This window comes from Diabrotica virgifera, chromosome 4 (genome assembly GCF_917563875.1).
Source record: "Diabrotica virgifera virgifera chromosome 4, PGI_DIABVI_V3a".
Classification (NCBI taxonomy): domain Eukaryota; kingdom Metazoa; phylum Arthropoda; class Insecta; order Coleoptera; family Chrysomelidae; genus Diabrotica; species Diabrotica virgifera.
In genome coordinates, this window is record NC_065446.1 from 11405441 (window position 1) to 11426237 (window position 20797).

Genomic DNA, 20797 nt, shown 5'->3' on the forward strand with positions numbered 1-20797 from the left:
CAAGTACTTGACGTTATAGTCTTATTTGTTTAAAAATACAGAGATATTTAACTTCAGCTACCTACTTAAAACATGGCTAAGAGAGAATCGATATTCAATGAATACTGGCTAATGAGTACTTACAAAAAAAGTTCTGCTTAAATATCATTATTAATAGAGATTGAAGAAAAAGGTTCTCAAAGACAACGCGAAATATACCCTGAAAAACAGAAATTTCGTGTGAAGATATATATACATATTTTGTTGTAATAGATGGACTGCGTTAAGCTATTTGTAGGGGGTGTAGTCCAGAAAGCCACTGCGCATCCGCTAGGAAAAATATTCTAATTCGGATTTTTTGCACAATCTTACTCAAAAAGGACTCCTTTTAACAAATTTGCATGTTGCCAGGGCCAAAAGGTGGTCAAAAATTTTTTAAACGATTTTTTTTTGGTTTTTTTCCTAAAATTATTTTTTTTGCATGGAACAAAGTTTTTTTAGATTTTTTGGATCATTCCAAACAGAAAAGGTCTTTAGTGACTTTTCTCTAAAAATGATAGTTTTTGACATATAAGCGATTAAAAATTGAAAAATTGCGAAATCGGCCATTTTTAACCCTCAAAAACTATGTGAAAAAGTTAAAATTTGAATGTTGCCAAAGTAAGTAGATATTATTTAAACATCGTTTCATGAAATCCCGAAGAGTTTTTTGCAATACAATATTCAAAACTCCTTTGTTTTTTAATTGATAATCAAGCGTGCGCGACACTATTTTCTACCGACAGTATGGTGCAAATAAAAGGACTAAATTCGTTATTTCGTAAACCGGCGACTTTAAGGAAAAATCCCGAAACAGGTCGATTTGTATTTTTAAGTTATGATATTATGGCATATATGATATACTAGTGACGTCATCCATCTGGCCGTGATGACGTAATCGATGATTTTTTTAAAGGAGAATAGAAGTCGTGTGCTAGCTCATTTGAAAGGTTCTTCAATTCTCTATTTAGTAATATAAACATTTATATAATTATTTATACAGGGTGTCCTTCTAATTCTTTTTGTCAAATAATTTAATTTAATAAAAATTTTTTGGACAACCTGTATAAATAATTATGTAAATGTTTACATTACTGAATAGAGAATTGAAGAACTTTTCAAATGAGCAACCGCACGACCCCTATTCTGATTTAAAAAAATAATCGATTACGTCATCACGCCCAGACGGATGACATCACTAGTATACCATACATGCCACAATATCATAACTTAAAAATAAAAATCGACCTGTTTCGGGTTATTTTCTTAAAGTAGCCGGTTTACGAAATAACGAATTTATTCCTTTCATTTGCACCATACTGTATACACATACAACGGTGGAAAACAGTGTCGCGCACGCGTGATTAGAAATTAAATACAAAGGAGTTTTGAATATTATATTGCAAAAAACTCTTCGGGATTTCATCAATCGATGTTTAAAGAATATCTACCTACCTTGGCAACATTCAAATTTTCAGTTTTTCACATAGTTTTTTAGCGTTAAAAATAACCGATTTTGCAATTTTTCAATTTTTAATCGCTTATATGTCAAAAACTATCATTTTTAGAGAAAACTCACTAAAGACCTTTTCTGTTTGGAATGATCCAAAAAACCTAAAAAAACTTTGTACCATGCAAAAAAAATAATTCTAGGAGAAAAACAAAAAAAAAGTTTAAAAAATTTTTGACCACCTTTTGGTCCTGGCAACATGCAAATTTGTTAAAAGGAGTCCTTTTTGAGTAAGATATAAGGACATAGCCATTTAGAAGTTAAATAGTTCATGGGATAATAGAAAAGAAGGAAAAGAAAACAGAAATCCAAATATATTATCCTCATAACTGGAGTCAACATATTAGGCTAGCAGTAACAAATTTCAAGTTGTGGAAATACTGGCTTTTTGGACTTTTGACTTTGGTATTAAGAAATAAAGATGTAGATGGAAAGCAGTTTAATTGGTTGGACAAAAGGTGGCTCCGCTATGATACGGAATTTGGAATGATATCCTACAAAGACACCTTACAAATGGAATCAGAATTTCACAAGATACATTTAAGACGGAGGCCATCTTAATGGCCTCCTCTTATGGGTCACCCCCAAAATCTCAACTGTCATCAACACGCCTAACTTCACGCGCAACTTTGATACATAATTGATTAGATTTCTGTAATATTCTAAATACTACTAATTTTTCCTAATATTATGTATCCGAGTTGCTGTGAATATGAAAGGTCTTATCCAACTTAGTGCCTATGTTTTTGGGTACATCAAAGTTGGAAGCATGAAGTTAGGCGTGTTGATGACAGTTGATATTTTGGGCTGCACCCATCCTTTATCACTAGTAACATTTCAGTTGTATCACTATTGCCTTTACCTATATCAAAAGAAAAAAAGATGACTTAGTTTCTCTACTAACATTAATACCAAATGAATTTTTTCCATAAATTTTATATAAATTTGTCTAGTAAGGAAAATGTAGGTAATATGGATTAATGGAAGAACATATTGTGTTGTAACAAATTAAAATACCTAGTTGTGCTGTTAGACATAAGTCATATATGATTGTGTTCTTTTTAACATAAGTCAGTGAAAACAATTTTCCATACTTTTTTATAGAGTCATACTTAGCTACTAGTAAATATGTTATACACACTCTCATAAAATACAACAAATGTTTCTAAGAAATATTAAATTATTTTTTTATACAGTTTTATTCGATTTCTGAAAATCTACAGTTTTTGACTTATGTACTTTAGTCTACCGACCCTACATATATACGGGAAAAACTTCTGACGGTACTGGATTTACAGAGGGACAGAAGAGATACAGTAAGCCGACACAGGCTGTTATGCGCTTAACTACTCCTCTCTATGGGACCAACAGATCTATAACCGTTTAAATCTATAGAGCTGATAGAGGTATTAAGAAGAAAAGGTCTAACTTGCATTGGAACTCTCCGCAAAAATCGTAAAGAAATTCCTCCTATCTTCTTACCCACCAGACGACGAGAAGTGGGAACGGCAATTTACGGTTTTACAAAACACATTACTTTACTTTCATACACAACACATAAAAATAAAGCCGCAATTTTGGTATCATCATCTCATCACGCAGCCACTGAGGATACAGAGACTAAACAACCACACATAATTGTGGATTATAATTCAACAAAGGGGATTCAATGGACAAAAAATGTGCCAAATTTACAAGCAGTCGTCGAACTCGCCCTTGACCTATGGCTATATTTTTCAGAATGTTTGATATAAGTACAGTAAATGCTTATATTCTTTATGAGTCTTTAAAAAATAATACTCATTTAGAAAGGCTCAATTTTATAGAAAAACTGGCATTTCAACTTATCCAACCTCAGCTAAATAGAAGACTAGAAAGTTCCTCTTTACCTAGAAAACTAAAGTTGAGCATATGCGAGATACTGGGTATAGATAGTGTGACCAACTCCAATTGAGTCGAAATTGGGACCAGGCTAAAAGAAATACCTGATATCCGGGACTTTTCAATAAAAATCGGGCTATTTTTTTAAATATAGGATTTTAATATCATCCATTTAATTGATTATTTAACATTTTTATGTTGACAATGATATTTTTTATGGGATTAAACCTCAATTTTTTGTAATGATAATTATATTTTTGTAAGTTTTTTACGTTTCGACTTCCAATCCGGGAATCGTTCCCAATCATTACAAAACATTATAGCTTAATCCCATCAAAAATATAATTGTCAAACATGCCACAAGAAAATAGCTTTCAGGCCATTTTATGTTGTTTAAAATACAGAAATGAAAACTCCATAGTTTGAGTTTTCGTAGAACTATAAAACACTCTAGATTTTGTCCTTTTTTTCTTTCGTCCTACCAATTCAATTTGATATCAATTCGTAGAATAATAACGTATTGAAAATTTCAAAATAGAATTTTACCAAAGCGTTGAAAAAACGGATGGCCCGGAAGCTTTTTCCGGGACGCCGGGACACGACTTCGTAATTCCGGCCATGTCCCGGATTTTTCGGGCTAGTTGGTCACACTAGGTATAGATGAACCACAACGGCGTCCAGAAGTAAGAGTAAAAAAAATTGAAAAAAGAAAGGACTGCTCTTACTGTCACTAGAAAAGGAAAAGAAGAACCGCTTATGTATGTTTTCATTGTCAAAAACCAATTTGCTTGGAATGTGCGAAAAAGATTTGTTTGGAGTGCTCTACACTCTTAGTCCAGAAAGCCACTGCGCATCCGCTAGGAAAAATATTCTAATTCGGATTTTGTGCACAATCTTACTCAAAAAGGACCCCTTTTAACAAATTTACATGTTGCCAGGACCAAAAGATGGTCAAAAATTTTTTAAACGATTTTTTTTTGTTTTTTTCCTAAAATTATTTTTTTTGCATGGGACAATTTTTTTTTAGGTTTTTTGGATCATTCCAAACAGAAAAGGTCTTTAGTGACTTTTCTCTAAAGTTGATAGTTTTTCACATATAAGCGATTAAAAATTAAAAAATTGCGAAATCGGCCATTTTTAACCCTCAAAAACTATGTGAAAAACTGAAAATTTGAATGTTACCAAGTTATGTAGATATTCTTTAAACATCGATTAATGAAATCCCGAAGAGTTTTTTGCAATACAATATTCAAAACTCCTTTGTTTTTTAATTACTAATCAAGCTAAAGAAAAGGTCTTTAGTGACTTTTCTCTAAAGTTGATAGTTTTTACATATAAGCGATTAAAAATTTAAAAATTGCGAAATCGGCCATTTTTAACCCTCAAAAACTATGTGAAAAACTGAAAATTTGAATGTTACCAAGTTATGTAGATATTCTTTAAACATCGATTAATGAAATCCCGAAGAGTTTTTTGCAATACAATATTCAAAACTCCTTTGTTTTTTAATTACTAATCAAGCGTGCGCGACACTATTTTCCACCGTTGCATGTGTATGCAGTATGGTGCAAATGAAAAGAATAAATTCGTTATTTCGTAAACCGGCGACTTTAAAGAAAAATCCCGAAACAGGTCGATTTTTATTTTTAAATTAGGTTATTGTGACATATATGGTATATTAGTGACGTCATCCATCTGGGCGTGATGACGTAATGGATGATTTTTTAAATGAGAATAGGGGTCGTGTGCTAGCTCATTTGAAAGGTTCTTCAATTCTCTATTCAGCAATATAAACATTTACATAATTATTTATACAGGGTGTCCAATAATTTAATTTTTTTTGTCAATTTGCCAAATGATTAAATTTAATAAAAATTTTTTGGACACCCTGTAAAAATTATTATTTACATGTTTATATTACTGAATAGAGAATTGAAGAACCTTTCAAATGAGCCAGCACACGACCCGTATTCTCATCTAAAAAAATCATCGATTACGTCATAACGCCCAGATGGATGACGTCACTAGTATACTATATATGCCACAATATCATAACTTAAAATTAAAAACCGGCCTGTTTTGTGATTTTTCCTTAAAGTCACCGGTTTACGAAATAACGAATTTATTCCTTTCATTTGCACCATACTGTATACACATAAAACGGTGGAAAATAGTGTCGCGCACGCTTGATTGGCAATTAAAAAACAAAGGGGTTTTTGATACTGTATTGCAAAAAACTCTTCGGGATTTCATCAATCGATGTTTAAAGAATATCTATCTACCTTGACAACATTCAAATTTTCAGCTTTTCACATAGTTTTTGAGGGTTAAAAATGGCCGATTTCGCAATTTTTAAATTTTTAATCGCTTATATGTCAAAATTTATCGACTTTAGAGAAAAGACACTAAAGAACTTTTCTGTTTGGAATGATCCAAAAAAGCTTAAAAAAAATTTGTTCCATGCAAAAAAAATAATTTTAAGAAAAAAACAAAAAAAAAAAAATGTTTAAAAAATTTTTGACCCACTTTTGGTCCTGGTAACATGCAAATTTGTTAAAAGGGGTCCTTTTTGAGTAAGATTGTGCAAAAAATCCGAATTAGAATATTTTTCCTAGCGGATGCGCAGTGGCTTTCTGGAATATCTACCAATTTTAGTGACTGTCAGTTTTTTTTTGTGGTAACATTTTTTAAAAATCTTATTATTTTCATGTTTCTAACTCTTTCTTTAACCCGATTATAAATTTTTATCGGAATTCTTTAATTTGTTTAATTTTTATCACATTTTTTTCAGGCGTCAAAATGTACACACAAAATCGATCCATTCTGGTTTAATGTTTTTTATTTTAATAAATATAGATGAACTGTATTAATTACTGTGCTTTTTAGATAACTAATACTTTCAGTAAGTCATCGCAATATTTTTTTGCAATAAAATATTTAACAAACATAAGATATCCACTAAAATGTTAAACCGGTCTGTCAGGCGGTTAGTTAGTGTTTACGCCATTGATTTAAGATATTAGTACTTAAGGGTTAATGTTAAAGTAAATTTTTTAAAGTTATTCATGAAAAACGGCTATAAAACGTGAGGTTTTTCAATTAAAAATGCATAGTTCCAATCGCAAATAACTTGGAGAATGTCAATTTTGCAAAAAAATTTTATAGAACAGAATTTACTCAGAATTGGTCACTCTAAGGATTTCCTTAGTTATTTTGATTAAAAAAATTTCATTCCCTAGATGGGGTTATTTTCACCCACAGGGCAAAAGCGCAGTTCGGCATAAGGTAGATTTTAAAGAAGATTGTCAACAGAGCTTAAACCCAAATTTTCGTTAAAATCAGTGTTGATTCTCAAAATTCCACGGTTTTACAGTTTCTTACCGCTGATGAGTGGTCTAATATATGGCTAACCGTCAACGTAGCTGAAAGAAAAGCCATAATTTAAACAAAGAAACAACGATACTTGCAGAATTAGAGGACGCTAATATTGAAATAGTAAAACAGCTCTCATACTCGGAAGTACAAATTACTGAGGACTGCAGCGAGAATGAGGTAATACGGAAACGGATAATGCTCGCTAAAAAAGGGCCTGTCGCAGGTATTTGGATCCAAAAAGATCAATAGGGAAGTAAAGTTCAAGGTGTATAAAACTGTGATACCAATTACCAAAGAACGGCAGTTCTCGCCAGTGGCGCACACCCACACCCCCCTACACGCGAAAATATATACAGAGTGAGTCATAACTATAGGGACGTAGACTAAGGACAGGTTATTTGGATCAAAATATGGCTATTGGGCCAAATATGCCTTAATAAAATGTTGCTGAGAAAAAAGATACAGGGTGTTAAAATTAATTTTTGTTTTTCGTTTTTGGCTAATAGTTTCCCTGTATATTTATAAATTGCTATCAAAATTGGCACAGAGGCATAATCTTAGACAAGAAATAGTATTTTATCTACAATTTTACGTTTTGTCATAGAGGGCGCCACGTGGATCATTCCTGATGAACAAATTGAGTCTAAACTTTTTCTGATGAAACTTTTTAGTAATTTTTATTAGAAAATATGACGTAAACATCATTTTTACGTAAAATTGGTACTCTTGTTTAAACATGATAATTTCAACTGTTTTCGATAAGTTTTCTCATGAAAGACGATTAAAAAGACCTGACCCTTTGGACCTCTAGTACATCTGGACATCAGAGCAACAACATAGTGCAGTGTCATAGTGCAGTGAAATAATCATGTTTTAGTTTTAGTGATTTTTAAACTTCTTTCGTATTTTTATTGTTCCTTATGTTCCTTAGACTTTTAATAATCATATTTTTATTGTCTGAACTGTCCACTATACTAAATTTTATCTATCTATGTATTATGTTCTAAGTAATTGTTGTCTTATTTTAAAATTATATTATATGTCTTACTGGGTACTCGCCACTGGGCGGCTTCCATCTATGTTATTTTTCAATAATATTATGTATTGCCATGTATTGCTTATTGTTTGTGATCAGACAGATGGCAATAAACGTTGGATGTAAAAAAAACGTCATATTTTCTAATAAAAATTACTAAAAAGTTTCATCAGAAAAAGTTTAGACTCAATATGATCATCAGGAATGATCCACGTGGCGCCCTCTATGATAAAACGTAAAATTGTAGATAAAATACTATTTCTTGTCTAAGATTATGCCTCTGTGCCAATTTTGATAGCAATTTATAAATATACAGGGAAACTGTTAGCAAAAAACGAAAAACAAAAATTAATTTTAACACCCTGTGTCTTTTTTCTCAGCAACATTTATTAAGGCATATTTGGCCCAATAACCATATTTCGGTCGAAATAACCTGTCCTTAGTCTATGTCCCTATAGTTATGACTCACCCTGTATACACGAAATTTTTGATTTTCTAAATCTGACTGAATTGAAGATTGGGCCAACCCCCATCTTAAAGTTCAGGAAAAGACACCCATTTCTATGTCAACCATCCATTTTGGTACAAGGGTGTGGATTTTACGGCCCTTTCTAGTTAGGGTCTGTTTTTCGTTCTCGTTCCCAAAACTCCCAAAAACTTCAAAAATTGAAGTCCGACCTTTGCGGCTTCTAATAGTACTGATCATTACCTTTCCAACGCATGTCTAGTCTTGAAAATCGGTTATACCATTCAACAGTTACCGAGTTTAGAAATATGACTCAATTTCTGTTTAAAAAAGGGAAAATGTTTGTGGATATGTATGTATGTACCTGGTGTCCCAATAAGAATGGCTCTCGGCCATATCTCAGGAACCGTTTATAGTACAGATTTCAGAAAAAATATTTATAACAAAAGTTGCCTCGGGAAAAGCCTGGAAATTATTTTCATAATTGTAGGTCCACCGCTAGAGGGCGTAATTGAATACCAAAAATTAAAAAATCTAAATTTTACAAAATTTATCTAATGAAAGGGCAAAATTTATCTAATGAAAAATTCGAATTTTTAAAATATTGGCTTCATAAGTATGATCAAATCTATTATCTATGGAAAAAAACGGTTTTTCAAGCTCAACAATTACTGTAATACCTTCAGTCAGTTATCATACTTGACCTTAGATGCATCAGATACTACTTGTCCATACGTTTCAAACTCATGTTTAGTGATCAAAATCGGTTAAGCCGCTTAGAAGGTGTTAAGCTACGAAAGTATAATCCAATTAACGATTAATGTTGTTCTGAAGCTATTTTCTTGTGGCATTTTTATAATCAAGTATATTCAAATGGGAAATAAGCCACAATTTTACCTAAAAATGATTTTATTAACGTTTCGACGCCCAAGTCGGGTGTCGTTGTCAAAATACAAAATAATACTAAATAAACAAAAATGTTGTTGCTTAGTAAAAAATTCTTCTAATAATTTATTTAATCTGACTCATTTATATCGGCAATTCAGACACGTATTATACATTTTAAAGTAGACGACTTTAAAATGATATTGCCAATATTGATGAGTTGCGTTCCTGGGACGACTTTACTAAAAGATAGTTCATTCGATTACATGAAATCAATCCCAACTCAAGAGTATCCGCCACAAAAATTCATAGCTGTGATCTGTCTTTAAAAAGACAACCAAATGCAACGGTGGCACTGAAATTCTCGCGTTAGAGATTCCATAGTAATTTTGACTTGGGCGTCGAAACGTTAATAAAATCATTTTTAGGTAAAATTGTGGCTTATTTCCCATTTGAATATACTTAATTAACGATTATTCCCGAAATGATTTATGTAGTTGTAGCGGTTACCGCTAAATTTGATCTGGCAACAGGCAATCCGAGTTTATTAACCGGCCATCCCAATATTTTTTTTCAATCTATTTCAAATAGAAAAAAAATCTAGTGTACATTCGATGGACACTAGATCATTTGGGAGGTAATGCGACAAAGGTCTAATCGAGAAACATTGCCTTCAACTTCATACATGTAATTTATAAATAACTTTGAAAAACCCCTGATACATAAACGCCGTAAAAATGAGTGGCGCATACAATATTCCAGCTACAAAAGATCTGATATGAATATTACGTGGCGCGAAAATGTATTTTCATTTTGATGTAAAACAAAATTCTAGTTTTATTTTAAAAGATTTTTCCATAGTATTTGCTAAAGAAGTAAACGCACCACAAAAGAGTTTTAAAATTCAAACTGTATCAAACTTACGCTTTGGTGGCGCGTTTTACTTCAAATTGAGCAAATATTACGGAAAAATCTTTTAAAATAAAACTAAAATTTTATTTTGCATCAAAATGAAAATATATTTTCGCGCCACGTAATATTTATAACAGATCTTTTGTAGCTGGAATATTGTATGCGCCACTCATTTTTACGGCGTTTAGCGGTTTTTTTATTCTTGTAATATTTCCTGTATTTTCAACAGTAATACCAATAGTGATTCAATTTTCGCGATAAATCTGTCGATTTACTTCTAAACGAAACTGAGTTGCTTGAAAACACCACGAGTCCGTAGGACGAGTGGTGTTTTCTTTAAGCAACTCAGTTGAGTTTAGAAATAAAAGACAGACTTATAAGGTAAATTAAATCACGAGTGGTATTTTATTAGACTATTTCACGAACAAAGTGATAGGTCAAAAATTCAGTAGAATGAGAGGAAGGAATTTAATAATAATACATTTGATCTAGGTAACCCAAATCTACCCATTTTTTGAACAATTCACAATTAGTCATAATCATGAAATATTTATTATAACTATAAATAAATTGTTATAATTATTTTTTACCTATAACAATAAATAGTTGAAGGCCCAGTCTTTTAGAATGAATGCTAGTCTTTCGTTGTTATTTTCTGCATCTAATTTGTAGTTGCGATCCACACAGAACATCATAAATTGTCTCCATATATAAGATTTAGATTTTCTTGTGTTACTCGGTATATTTTCAATGTTTTGGTTTATAACTTCGTTTGAAGTACCACCGAAACGACTCATTTTGACGTATACAGCTACAATAATTTTTTTGGCAAACGTCAAACTTTGCTTTGCGATCGGTATCCATGGTTACGTCGTTGAAAACACGAAGCTGATAGACCAATCAGAGTTGAAAGACAGTTGGTGTTTTCGCGATAACACAAGCTGTCTTTAGTTTGTGATTGGTCAGATTATGTGAAAATTGTAAGATGAGTGAAATAGTCTGTGTAAAAGCATGGATCGTGACAGTAAATCTTATCAATACGTTTAAATGAAAGATGTGGAGAAGGACCTTCGGACCCATCTGTGACAATGGTATTTGAAGAATAAGGTTCAATCACGAGTTTTATTAATATTACGAAGAATCCTGTAGCAAATTATGTAAAAATACAAAGATTTAGTTGGGCAGGTCACCTTTGTCACCTTATAAAATTGGATAATGATAGAATACCTAGTAGAACGTTTAGTGGAACTTGGGTGTGACGTCGACCAGTAGGAAAACCAAGGAAGAAGTGAATAGACGAAGTAGGAACCGATACTAAAGAGATATTGATAGTGGATAACTAAAGGAGAGCAGCCAGAGACGTAGATACTTGGAAATGTAGTCCATGTGGTGAGACCGCTTCCGTCTGAAAAACATTTCTAATTTTGTTTCTCTGCGGATTCATATTCAAAAATGTCCCCTTTAAACAAATCTGAAGGGTGCCGGACGGAATTTTAGGGACGAAATACATAAGATCACCTTTTATTGCTCCAAAAAATATATTTCTAGATTTTTTGTGTCATTCTAAACAGGAACGGTATCTTATGATATTTCTCAAAAATTGACAGTTTTCGAGTTATAGGCAATTTAAAATCTAAAAAAATGCGAAAATACGTATTTTCGAGGCTTAAAAACTCATATTTAAATTAGTATTTTTAAGGGTGCCAATAACTTGGATATTTCGGATATTGATATTATTAGTAGACGACACCAAAAAGAAAATTGGCAAAGGTATTATCGAAACACGAGAACTGGTAGTAATTACAAACAAATGCGACCTGAAATTCCCATTAAAAGATGGTTTCATTCTGTATCAAATCGCCATTTCATAAGAGTTATAAATAGATTGAGATGTAATCATGCTCTTACCCCCCTTCATATGTACAGTCTGGGTCTCACAGAGTCACCTAACTGTGAGTGTGGAAAAGAAGGTAATCTACTACATATTCTCCTCGAATGTTCACATCAATCAGTAAATATAAACAAATTTTATGATAATCTTAATATATTAAAAATTCCACTCCCCGTCTACCTGAACAATTTGATTTTTTCTGAAGAGATTTATATATTAAAAACAATTTACGAACATATCAAAAATTGTAAATATAGATTGTAGCAATAAAATTTACCCTGTATTTAAGAAATTTTGTTAAAACAAAGCAGGCATGTTTGTTAAAACAAAACAAACATGTTTGTTTTGTTGTTATTTTGTTTTAAATCCTGTAGATTTAAGTAATTATTGTATATTATAATTGAAAAAAGAAAAGAACAAAAAAAAAGAGAAAAAGAAAAGAAAAAAAAAAACAAAAAAAAAATAAAAAATGCAAAAAAAAACAAAAAAAAATAAAAAATGCAAAAAAAAACTAAGAAGATGTAAACCTCCGCGAGGCTGAATCGGGTTTACGTCTTAGCGTAGTAAAAAAAAACAATTTATAAAAAATATCAATAAAAAAATTAATAAAAAAAAACAAATTAACAATATAAAAAAAATGCAAAAAAAATACAAAAAAAATAAAAATTTACAAAAAAAATGAACAACCAAAACAGAGTATTATTTAGATAATAATTGTAGATAATAATGTTAGTTTGTTATGTATTTAGAGTTAGAAATACAGAAAAAATTCCTCTGATTGAAAAATCAAATTTGTTTGTTTTTAAAATAACAAAATGTCTGGCTAATTGGCTCGGCCAAGGCCATCAAATTCACTCAAAAAAAAAAAAAAATAACTTGGATTAAAGTTTAAAAATTTCTTTTTAAGATTCCGAAGAGTGATCGGGTCTAACTTCAATTTAGACCCTATAGCCCGATCAAAGAACAATCTGACCCAAAAAAAATAAATGAAGGATGAAAATTTGGGAATAGGTAGCTGAAATTGTCTGTTATTATATAAGAAAAAGTTTACAATTGTCCCTCCATTTTACAAAAATGGAGGGGTTTACCCCTTCTCGCGGGTGAAAAAATATACATTCAAAATAAGTTCGGAATTATATAAAATGACTAATTCTGAGCAACTTTTGTTCTATAGAGTTTTTTCACTAAGTCAATACTTTTCGAATTATTTGCGAGTGAATATGTTCATTTTTAACAAAAAAAAAAAAAATGATTTTGGACAGTTTTCGCAAATAACTCAAATAGTAAGGATTTCATAAAAAAAATATTCTTAGCAAAAATATAGCCTATAAAAAAGTGAAAAAAAATGGTGTATGCACGAACTCCGTATACCCACCAGCAGCGGAGTTATAGTTAATGAGAAGTAGGTTTTTATTCGTCAAATTCCAAATCGAATATTTCAAAGTGAAATAACCAAAAAACGGAGCACTTTCCTGGGAATCCTCATTTTAACTTTTTTAAAGTGTTTAAAAAAAGGTTTATTTTTTTTTAAATAAACTTTAAAGTTAACATTAAAACTAAGTGAGTTACGCTTAAAATATTGTTGGTCGCTTTTATTTTTTGGTAAAAAAATCGCGAAAATCACCCCCTAATTAGCATCCAAAATAAAATTAATCGTTACCGCCTCACAAGTTACTTTGCTTATGTATTCTTTATATGATCTATAAGTTTGATTGGTTCAAAATGTACATTTTTGAAAAAAAAAAAATGGTTTTAAAAAAATTTTTGTTTCTAATTTTGAAAAAAAAATTCGTTTTTGTTTTGAAAAAAAATTAAAAATTATTAGTAATACAAAAAATTTCAAAGAGTAATAAAATGTACGTTTTGCTTTTCTGAATATTTTTGATTTTTTGTTTTCCTGATAGACAAAAATTGGTTATGCCATGACTGTTCAAAATTGTCCTACACTCTTGATTAGTGACTCGTTCAAGCCATTTTAACCACAGCCTTTGAACCGATGAAACCTATAGATCATATAAAGAATACACAAGAAAAGTAATTTGTGAGGCGGTAGCAATTAATTTTATTTTAGATGCTAATTTGGGGGTGATTTTCGCGATTTTTTTACCAAAAAATAAAAGCAACCAACAATATTTTGAGCGTAACTCGCTTACTTTGAATGTTAAAAGTTTTTTTTAAAAACAAAAATAAACGTTTTTTAAGCACTTTAAAAAATTTATAATGAGTTTTCCCAGGAAAGTGCTCCGTTTTTTTGCCATTTCACTTTGAAATATTCGATTTTGGAATTGGACGAATAAGAACCTACTTTTCATTATCTATAACTCCGCTGCTGGTGGGTATGCGGACTTTAAGCATACACCATTTTTTTTTCAAACTTTTATAGGCTATATTCTTGCGAAGAGCATTTTTTCGATAAAACCCTTACTTTTTGAGTTATTTGCGAAGAACTCTCCAAAAACATGTTTTTTTTGTTAAAAATGAACATATTCACTCGCAAATAACTCGAAAAGTATTGACTTAGGGAGAAAACTCTATAGAACAATATTTACTCAGAATTAGTCATTTTATCAAATTCCGAACTTACTTTGAATGTATATTTTTCCAAAATAAAATTAATCGTTACCGCCTCACAAGTTCCTTTGCTTATGTATTCTTTACATGTTAAATTGATTGGTTCAAAATGTACATTTTTGAAAAAAATGGTTTTAAAAAAACTTCGTTTCTAATTTGAAAAAAAATTCGTTTTTGTTTTCAAAATAAATTAAAAATTATTAGTAATACCAAAAATTTCAAAGAGTAATAAAATGTGCGTTTTGCTTTTCTGAATATTTTTGATTGTTTGTTTTCCTGATAGACAAAAATTGGTTTTGCCATGACTGTTCAAAATTGGCATACACTCTTGATTAGTGACTCGTTCAAGCCATTTTAACTTCAGCCTTGTCAAACACACGCACTTTGAACCGATGAAACCTACAGATCATATAAAGAATACATAAGTAAAGTAACTTGTGAAGCGGTAACGATTAATTTTATTTTGGATGCTAATTTGGGGGTGATTTTCGCGATTTTTTACCAAAAACTAAAAGCTACCGACAATATTTTGAGCGTAACTCACTTACTTTTAATGTTAAAAGTTTTTTTAAAAAACAAAAATAAACGTTTTTTAAGCACTTTAAAAAATTTATAATGAGTTTTCCCAGGAAAGTGCTCCGTTTTTTTGCCATTTCACTTTGAAATATTCGATTTTGGAATTGGACGAATAAGAACCTACTTTTCATTAGCTATAACTCCGCTGCTGGTGGGTATGCGGACTTTAAGTATACACCATTTTTTTTCAACCTTTTTTAAGCTATATTTTTGCGAAGAGCATTTTTTTCGATAAAACCCTTACTTTTTGAGTTATTTGCGAAAAACTGTCCAAAAACATGTTTTTTTTGTTAAAAATGAACATATTCACTCGCAAATAACTCGAAAATTATTGACTTAGTGAAAAACTCTATAGAGCAAAATTTACTCAGAATTGGTCATTTTATCCAATTCCGCACTTATTTTGAATGTATATTTTTTCACTCCCGAGAAGGGGTAATCCCTCCATTTTTGTAAAATGGAGGGGATGTAGAATTGTAAACTTTTTCTTATATAATAATAGACAATTTCAATTACCTATTCCCAAATTTTCATCCTTCCTTTTTTTTTGGAGGTTTTCGTAAATTTTTGTATTCCTTGATCGGGCTAGTAGTTTTTTAATAATTATTGTTAATTATGCGTGTCCATCCGTTTTTTGCCGGTGCGGCGCGACGATTTTTAAAAATCTCCTATTTTTCTCCGAAAAATATTTTTTCTAGATTCTTTGGGACCTTCTAAATAAAATAAGATTCTTGACATATTCCTCAAAAGTTACTAGTTTTAAAGTTATAAGCGATTTAAAATGCGAAAATGTGTTTTTTGTCATTTTTCGGATTTTAAATCGCTTATAACTTTAAAAGTATTAACTTTTGAGAAAAATGTCAAGAAACTTGTTTTATTTAGAATATCCCAAATTTTCGGAGGAAAATAGGAGATTTTTGAAAATATTGCTCGCCGCACCGGCAAAAAACCGGATGGACACGCATAATTAAAAATTAAAAAACTACGGTCCAAATTGAAGATAGACAAGATCACTCTCCGTAGTCTTGAAAAGGAATGTTTTAACTTTCATGTAAGCTATTGGTACCCTTAAAGTACTAATCTAAATATGAGTTTTTAAGCCTTGAAAATGCGTATTTTCGCATTTTTTAGAACGCCTATAACTCGAAAACTGTCAATTTTTGAGAAAAAGCACAAAACAACGTTCTTGTTTAGAATGACCCAAAAACCCTAAAAATATATTTTTTGGAACAATAAAAGGTGATCTTATGTATTTGTTTAAAAAAATTGTTTAAACAATTTCTGCCCAAAAATTCCGCCCAGCACCCTTCAGATTTGTTTAAAGGGGACATTTTTGAATAGGAATCCGCAGAGAAACCGAATTTGTAACTTTACAAACGTCATATCTTTGATATTTTATTTTTAAATAATTATTTTACCTTATTTCCGTTAATATGTCATTAATAATTATCTTCTTCTATTTGGTTTACCCATTTCCCCTTTAAAAATCGGTTGGCGCCCGTTCTATAATAGGCAACCCTATTTACATTGTATCATCTCTTGTGTTTTATGTTCGTTATTTCAAATTTCGTCCAAGGTTCGTTGTCATGTCATTTTTATGACAGTGACAACCCCCATATTTTATTCTCCAAAATAGTGGTGGTAATGACATGTATGCACCTTTAGTAATCAGAATTTTAACTATTCTCCTCATCTAAATTCCATGTAATTTAACCTTGCCATTTAGTATTTCTGAATACTATTTGGCAAAGGTACAATTTGGCTTTCTTCTTGATGATCGACATGTGTCTTTATCTTATAGTTTTTGGGAATAACTCCACTTTCCTCCCTTCGGGAGGCTCAAGCCAACTAAATCACCGGTGATGCTACTCATAGGGCTATACAACAACGAAAGACAACCATGACATCCAGACTGCAACGACCAGCATCTCTACCTGCAGGGGCCTAGGGCCCAAGATCTGCAGAGGCCTACAAGAAGTCTACAGCAGTACCATACGACATCAGCTACCAAAAGCCATAAGTATAATCCAGAATTGTTAGTTTTTGGCAAGAATTTGAATACATTTGTTAATGCAATTTACTAAGTCATTTTATTTATTATATCTTTATGAACCATAAACACGATTAGTTAAATATTGTTGTTTTGCTTGCTTCCATTCCAATTTTCATAGTTCATATCTAAGGTTAGGACAGGACGAACACACACCTGAGTGACTGAGCTAAGCTGAGGGTGTAGCGATGGCTATCTTGGTTGATTGGAGTAATATTTTCGAATGATGAATGAATTTAAATAGCATATACAGGGTGTCCAGAAACTCTACCGACAAACGAAGACAGGAGATTCCTCAGATAATTTTAAGACAATTTAACCCAATTCACCTAGTCCGAAAATGCTTCTTAAGGGAGCTAGAACTCCTTGAAGATGGCGCCATGAAATTAGTTTTTCTTAAATACCTCCAGAACGCTTCTATTTAGAAAAACGAAAATTGGTATGCTTATTTACTTTTCAGAGATGAATCGATTCCATCCATTGCAAATTTCTAGTACCGGTCATAGGCGTCCGCTTTGGGTAGAGCGACGGGTATTTTATCTCATAACTTTTTTGTCCTTAACTTTTATGCCCTTTTGACACCGGATTATTAAATTGTGAGGTATTCTAGTACTAAAAGGTACTCTTGTTTTAAGTCGGTAGGACACACCGTTTTCTAGAAAAATCGATTTGAAAGTTTTTCGTTTTTGGAATTTGAAAAAAAATTGAAAGAACTTTTCTACAAAAAACGAAGTATCTTACCAATATAAAGTAAGAGTAACTTTTAGTACTCGAATACCTCATAATTTAATAATCTATTGTCAAGAATGCTCAAAAATTCAAGACAAAAAATTTATGCTATAAAATAACTGTTGACCTACCCAAAACGGACGCCTATGACCAGTACTAGAAATTCGCAATTAATGAAATCGATTTATCTCTGGAATATAAATAAATGTACCAGTTTTCTTCTTTCTAAACAGTTTTTTTTGAAATTTTTTTTTATTTAAAAAGCGAAAAATTTTTTAAATCGATTTTTCTAGAAAACGGTTTGTCCTACCGATTTAAAACAAGAGTATCTTTTAGTACTAGAATACTTCAAAATTTCATAATCCAGTGTCAGAAATGCATAAAAGATAAAGATAAAAATGTTATGCGATAAAATAACCGTTGCCCTACCCAAAACGGACGCCTATGATCGGTACTAGAAATATTCAATGAAAGGATTAGATTTATATCTTGTAGATAAATACGCGTACAAATTTTTGTTTTTCTAAATAGAAGCGTTCTGGAGGTATTTAAGAAAAACTAATTACAAGACTCCATCTTCAAAGAGCTCTAGCTCCCTTAGGAAGCATTTTCGGACTACGTGAATTGGGTTAAATTATCTTAAAATTATCTGAAGAATCTCCTGTCTTCGTTTGTCGGTAGAGTTTCTGGACACCCTGTATAAATAGAATTTAAAAAGCAATCTTTTGCGCCTACCCAAAGTAAAATAATTAAAAATGAATACAAAGTAAATGAATATTAATTAAGTAATAAGTGTAATTACCTGTAATGACACAAAACCACAATGTCCATGGAAATCGTTTATTTCCTCCAGCTTTATTCTCCATTTCAGTCATTTCAAACTTCTCCACTGCCATTTCCGAAAAATGATTTATTTTTATGTTGTTAAAACAATTTGTCAAATTAGTACTAATATTGTTGCTACAATTCATTAACTCAGCACCGAAAAGAAAGTTACAAATCATTTAAGGTTAAGGATCAATTATTATTTTATTATAATGATAAGGAGAAGCATATTGATTTAGACATGACCGTACTAGGGGAGTCAATAGAGATTTTGACTTCGGAAAAATTCAAACAAGATAGAACTTTTTGTAATTTGATTAAGAAATGTTTAATAAACAACATATCAAAAAGTTCTACTCCTAAAGTGGGTGCTTCATTTTTTATTAAACAAATGAAATGCGAAATTAGTTTTTTAAATAACTACGAAAATATAAATCTTAGAAAAAAACTGACTTAACCATTGAAAAATTCAGAAAATTTTACACAAAAAACCTTGTATAAAGATTTTTCTAAAACTAAATTTATAGCTTCTATAATTTTTTACTATATTATGTTATCTTTTAATTATTGGTGCACTGTATATTAGCGTTGGTCGAAGGGCACGGTTGAGTTATTTTAATATAAATCTTTAACTAATGGATCAAATGGAATTTTACAAATTAGACATAAAAAGAAAACATTTAGGCTATCTAATAAGTAGTTATGATAAAAGAAATAAAATATATGAGCATAAGTATGGTGTGGGCGGAAAGTGAGACTTACATGAATTTTGTTTAAAAATTATTTAAAACTGTGTAGCTAATACAATTTTACTTATATAACTTTCAAATTTGCCCAACTTACTTTTCAAACATCTTACTAAATGATATTTTATTCAAAAAAATCTCAAAAATTTTATTGAAATGATACGTCTCAAAAAATGTAACTTTTGAAAACTTCGTAGTTTTACAGAATTACTACCATTTTAGGAGGGTTTGAACAGATCTATTACAATTTTATAGGTATTTTTTTAAAAGCTTAAGATGTAATCTTTGAAATGCATTACATTATTTTACTTTAGACATAAAATAAACAACTTGTATTTGAGAAAACTGAGAAAGATAAAAAATCCAATACAAAAACCGAAAAATATCAGTTAAAAAAATGTTTGTACAAAGTCATCAAAACTTTTGTCTGTACAACTAATAAATAAGTTTTAGAAAAATGTAAGCTTGTTTGAACTTTTCTGAAACAATGCATGTTTTCGTTCTCTATTGACTCCCCTAATAGACCAAGAGGCAGCGCTGAAAAATCTCTTTGAAATTACTAAAGCTAGATTTTTCACAGTTGATTACTGTGAGTGTGTAGAGAAACATACTGCGGTCGGTCATGCGAAACGCAGAACAGGGGTTACTGAGAGGGTATCAAAGTTGCTTTCCTACTAAGGTAATTAAATCCATTTACTAAGGCTGAAAATCAGTACACACATTCTAAATTAAATATTAATAAAAGTTATTATAGTCGGTCAGCTGTATGACGGGACATAGCCGGTCGGTCGGCCCCAATGATCGATTGAGGAAATGAAGCATTTTGGCTTGCAATTTTTTCGTCCAGCATGGGTTTAATTGAAAATTTTCACAGAAGGTAGGGAATAGTCCAAGGATCATTTTCTATATCATGCCGCTATCATACGCTAAAACCTTGGGGGTGGATGCCACCCCATCTCGGGGCTGGGAATTTTTTATTCCATGTAATTCGATGGAAAGGTGATTCTAAGAAAAAAATGTTTTTTACATTTTCTTCGTAAAACTAATATTTTTCGAGTTATTCGCGCTTGAAAATATCAGTTTTTCGACGAAAAAATCTACTTTCTTAGAGGGATTTTGAGAATACCTCGGAAAATATTCTATATATTTTTGGCGATAAAAAGTTTCTTCAAAAATGATTTATAAAGAGCTATAAGACTGTGTAAATTAAATTCCGTAAGATCCCTTAATTTGTAATTGGCGTGGGTTTAAATGGCTCGAATAACGGGGTGTTTGCTGGTAAATAGAAGTTTTAAACAGCTATATCTGCCTAAATGTTCACTGTAA

The 20797-nt window shown here is 31.1% G+C and overlaps 1 protein-coding gene across 2 annotated transcripts in view; it reads right to left on the reverse strand.

Moving 5' to 3' along the window:
- Nucleotides 1-18881, reverse strand: part of LOC114334942 (glucose transporter GlcP-like) — a 281124-nt gene extending 262243 nt beyond the window's left edge. For both annotated transcript variants that reach the window (XR_007697658.1, XM_028285078.2), the window contains exon 1: nucleotides 18703-18881. Coding sequence is in view for 1 of the 2 variants with exons in the window: in XM_028285078.2 (XP_028140879.2) it covers nucleotides 18703-18871 (169 nt within the window). In the remaining variant the exon portion in view is untranslated. The remainder of the gene's footprint in view (nucleotides 1-18702) is intronic.
- Between the last annotated feature and the right edge of the window lie 1916 nt (nucleotides 18882-20797).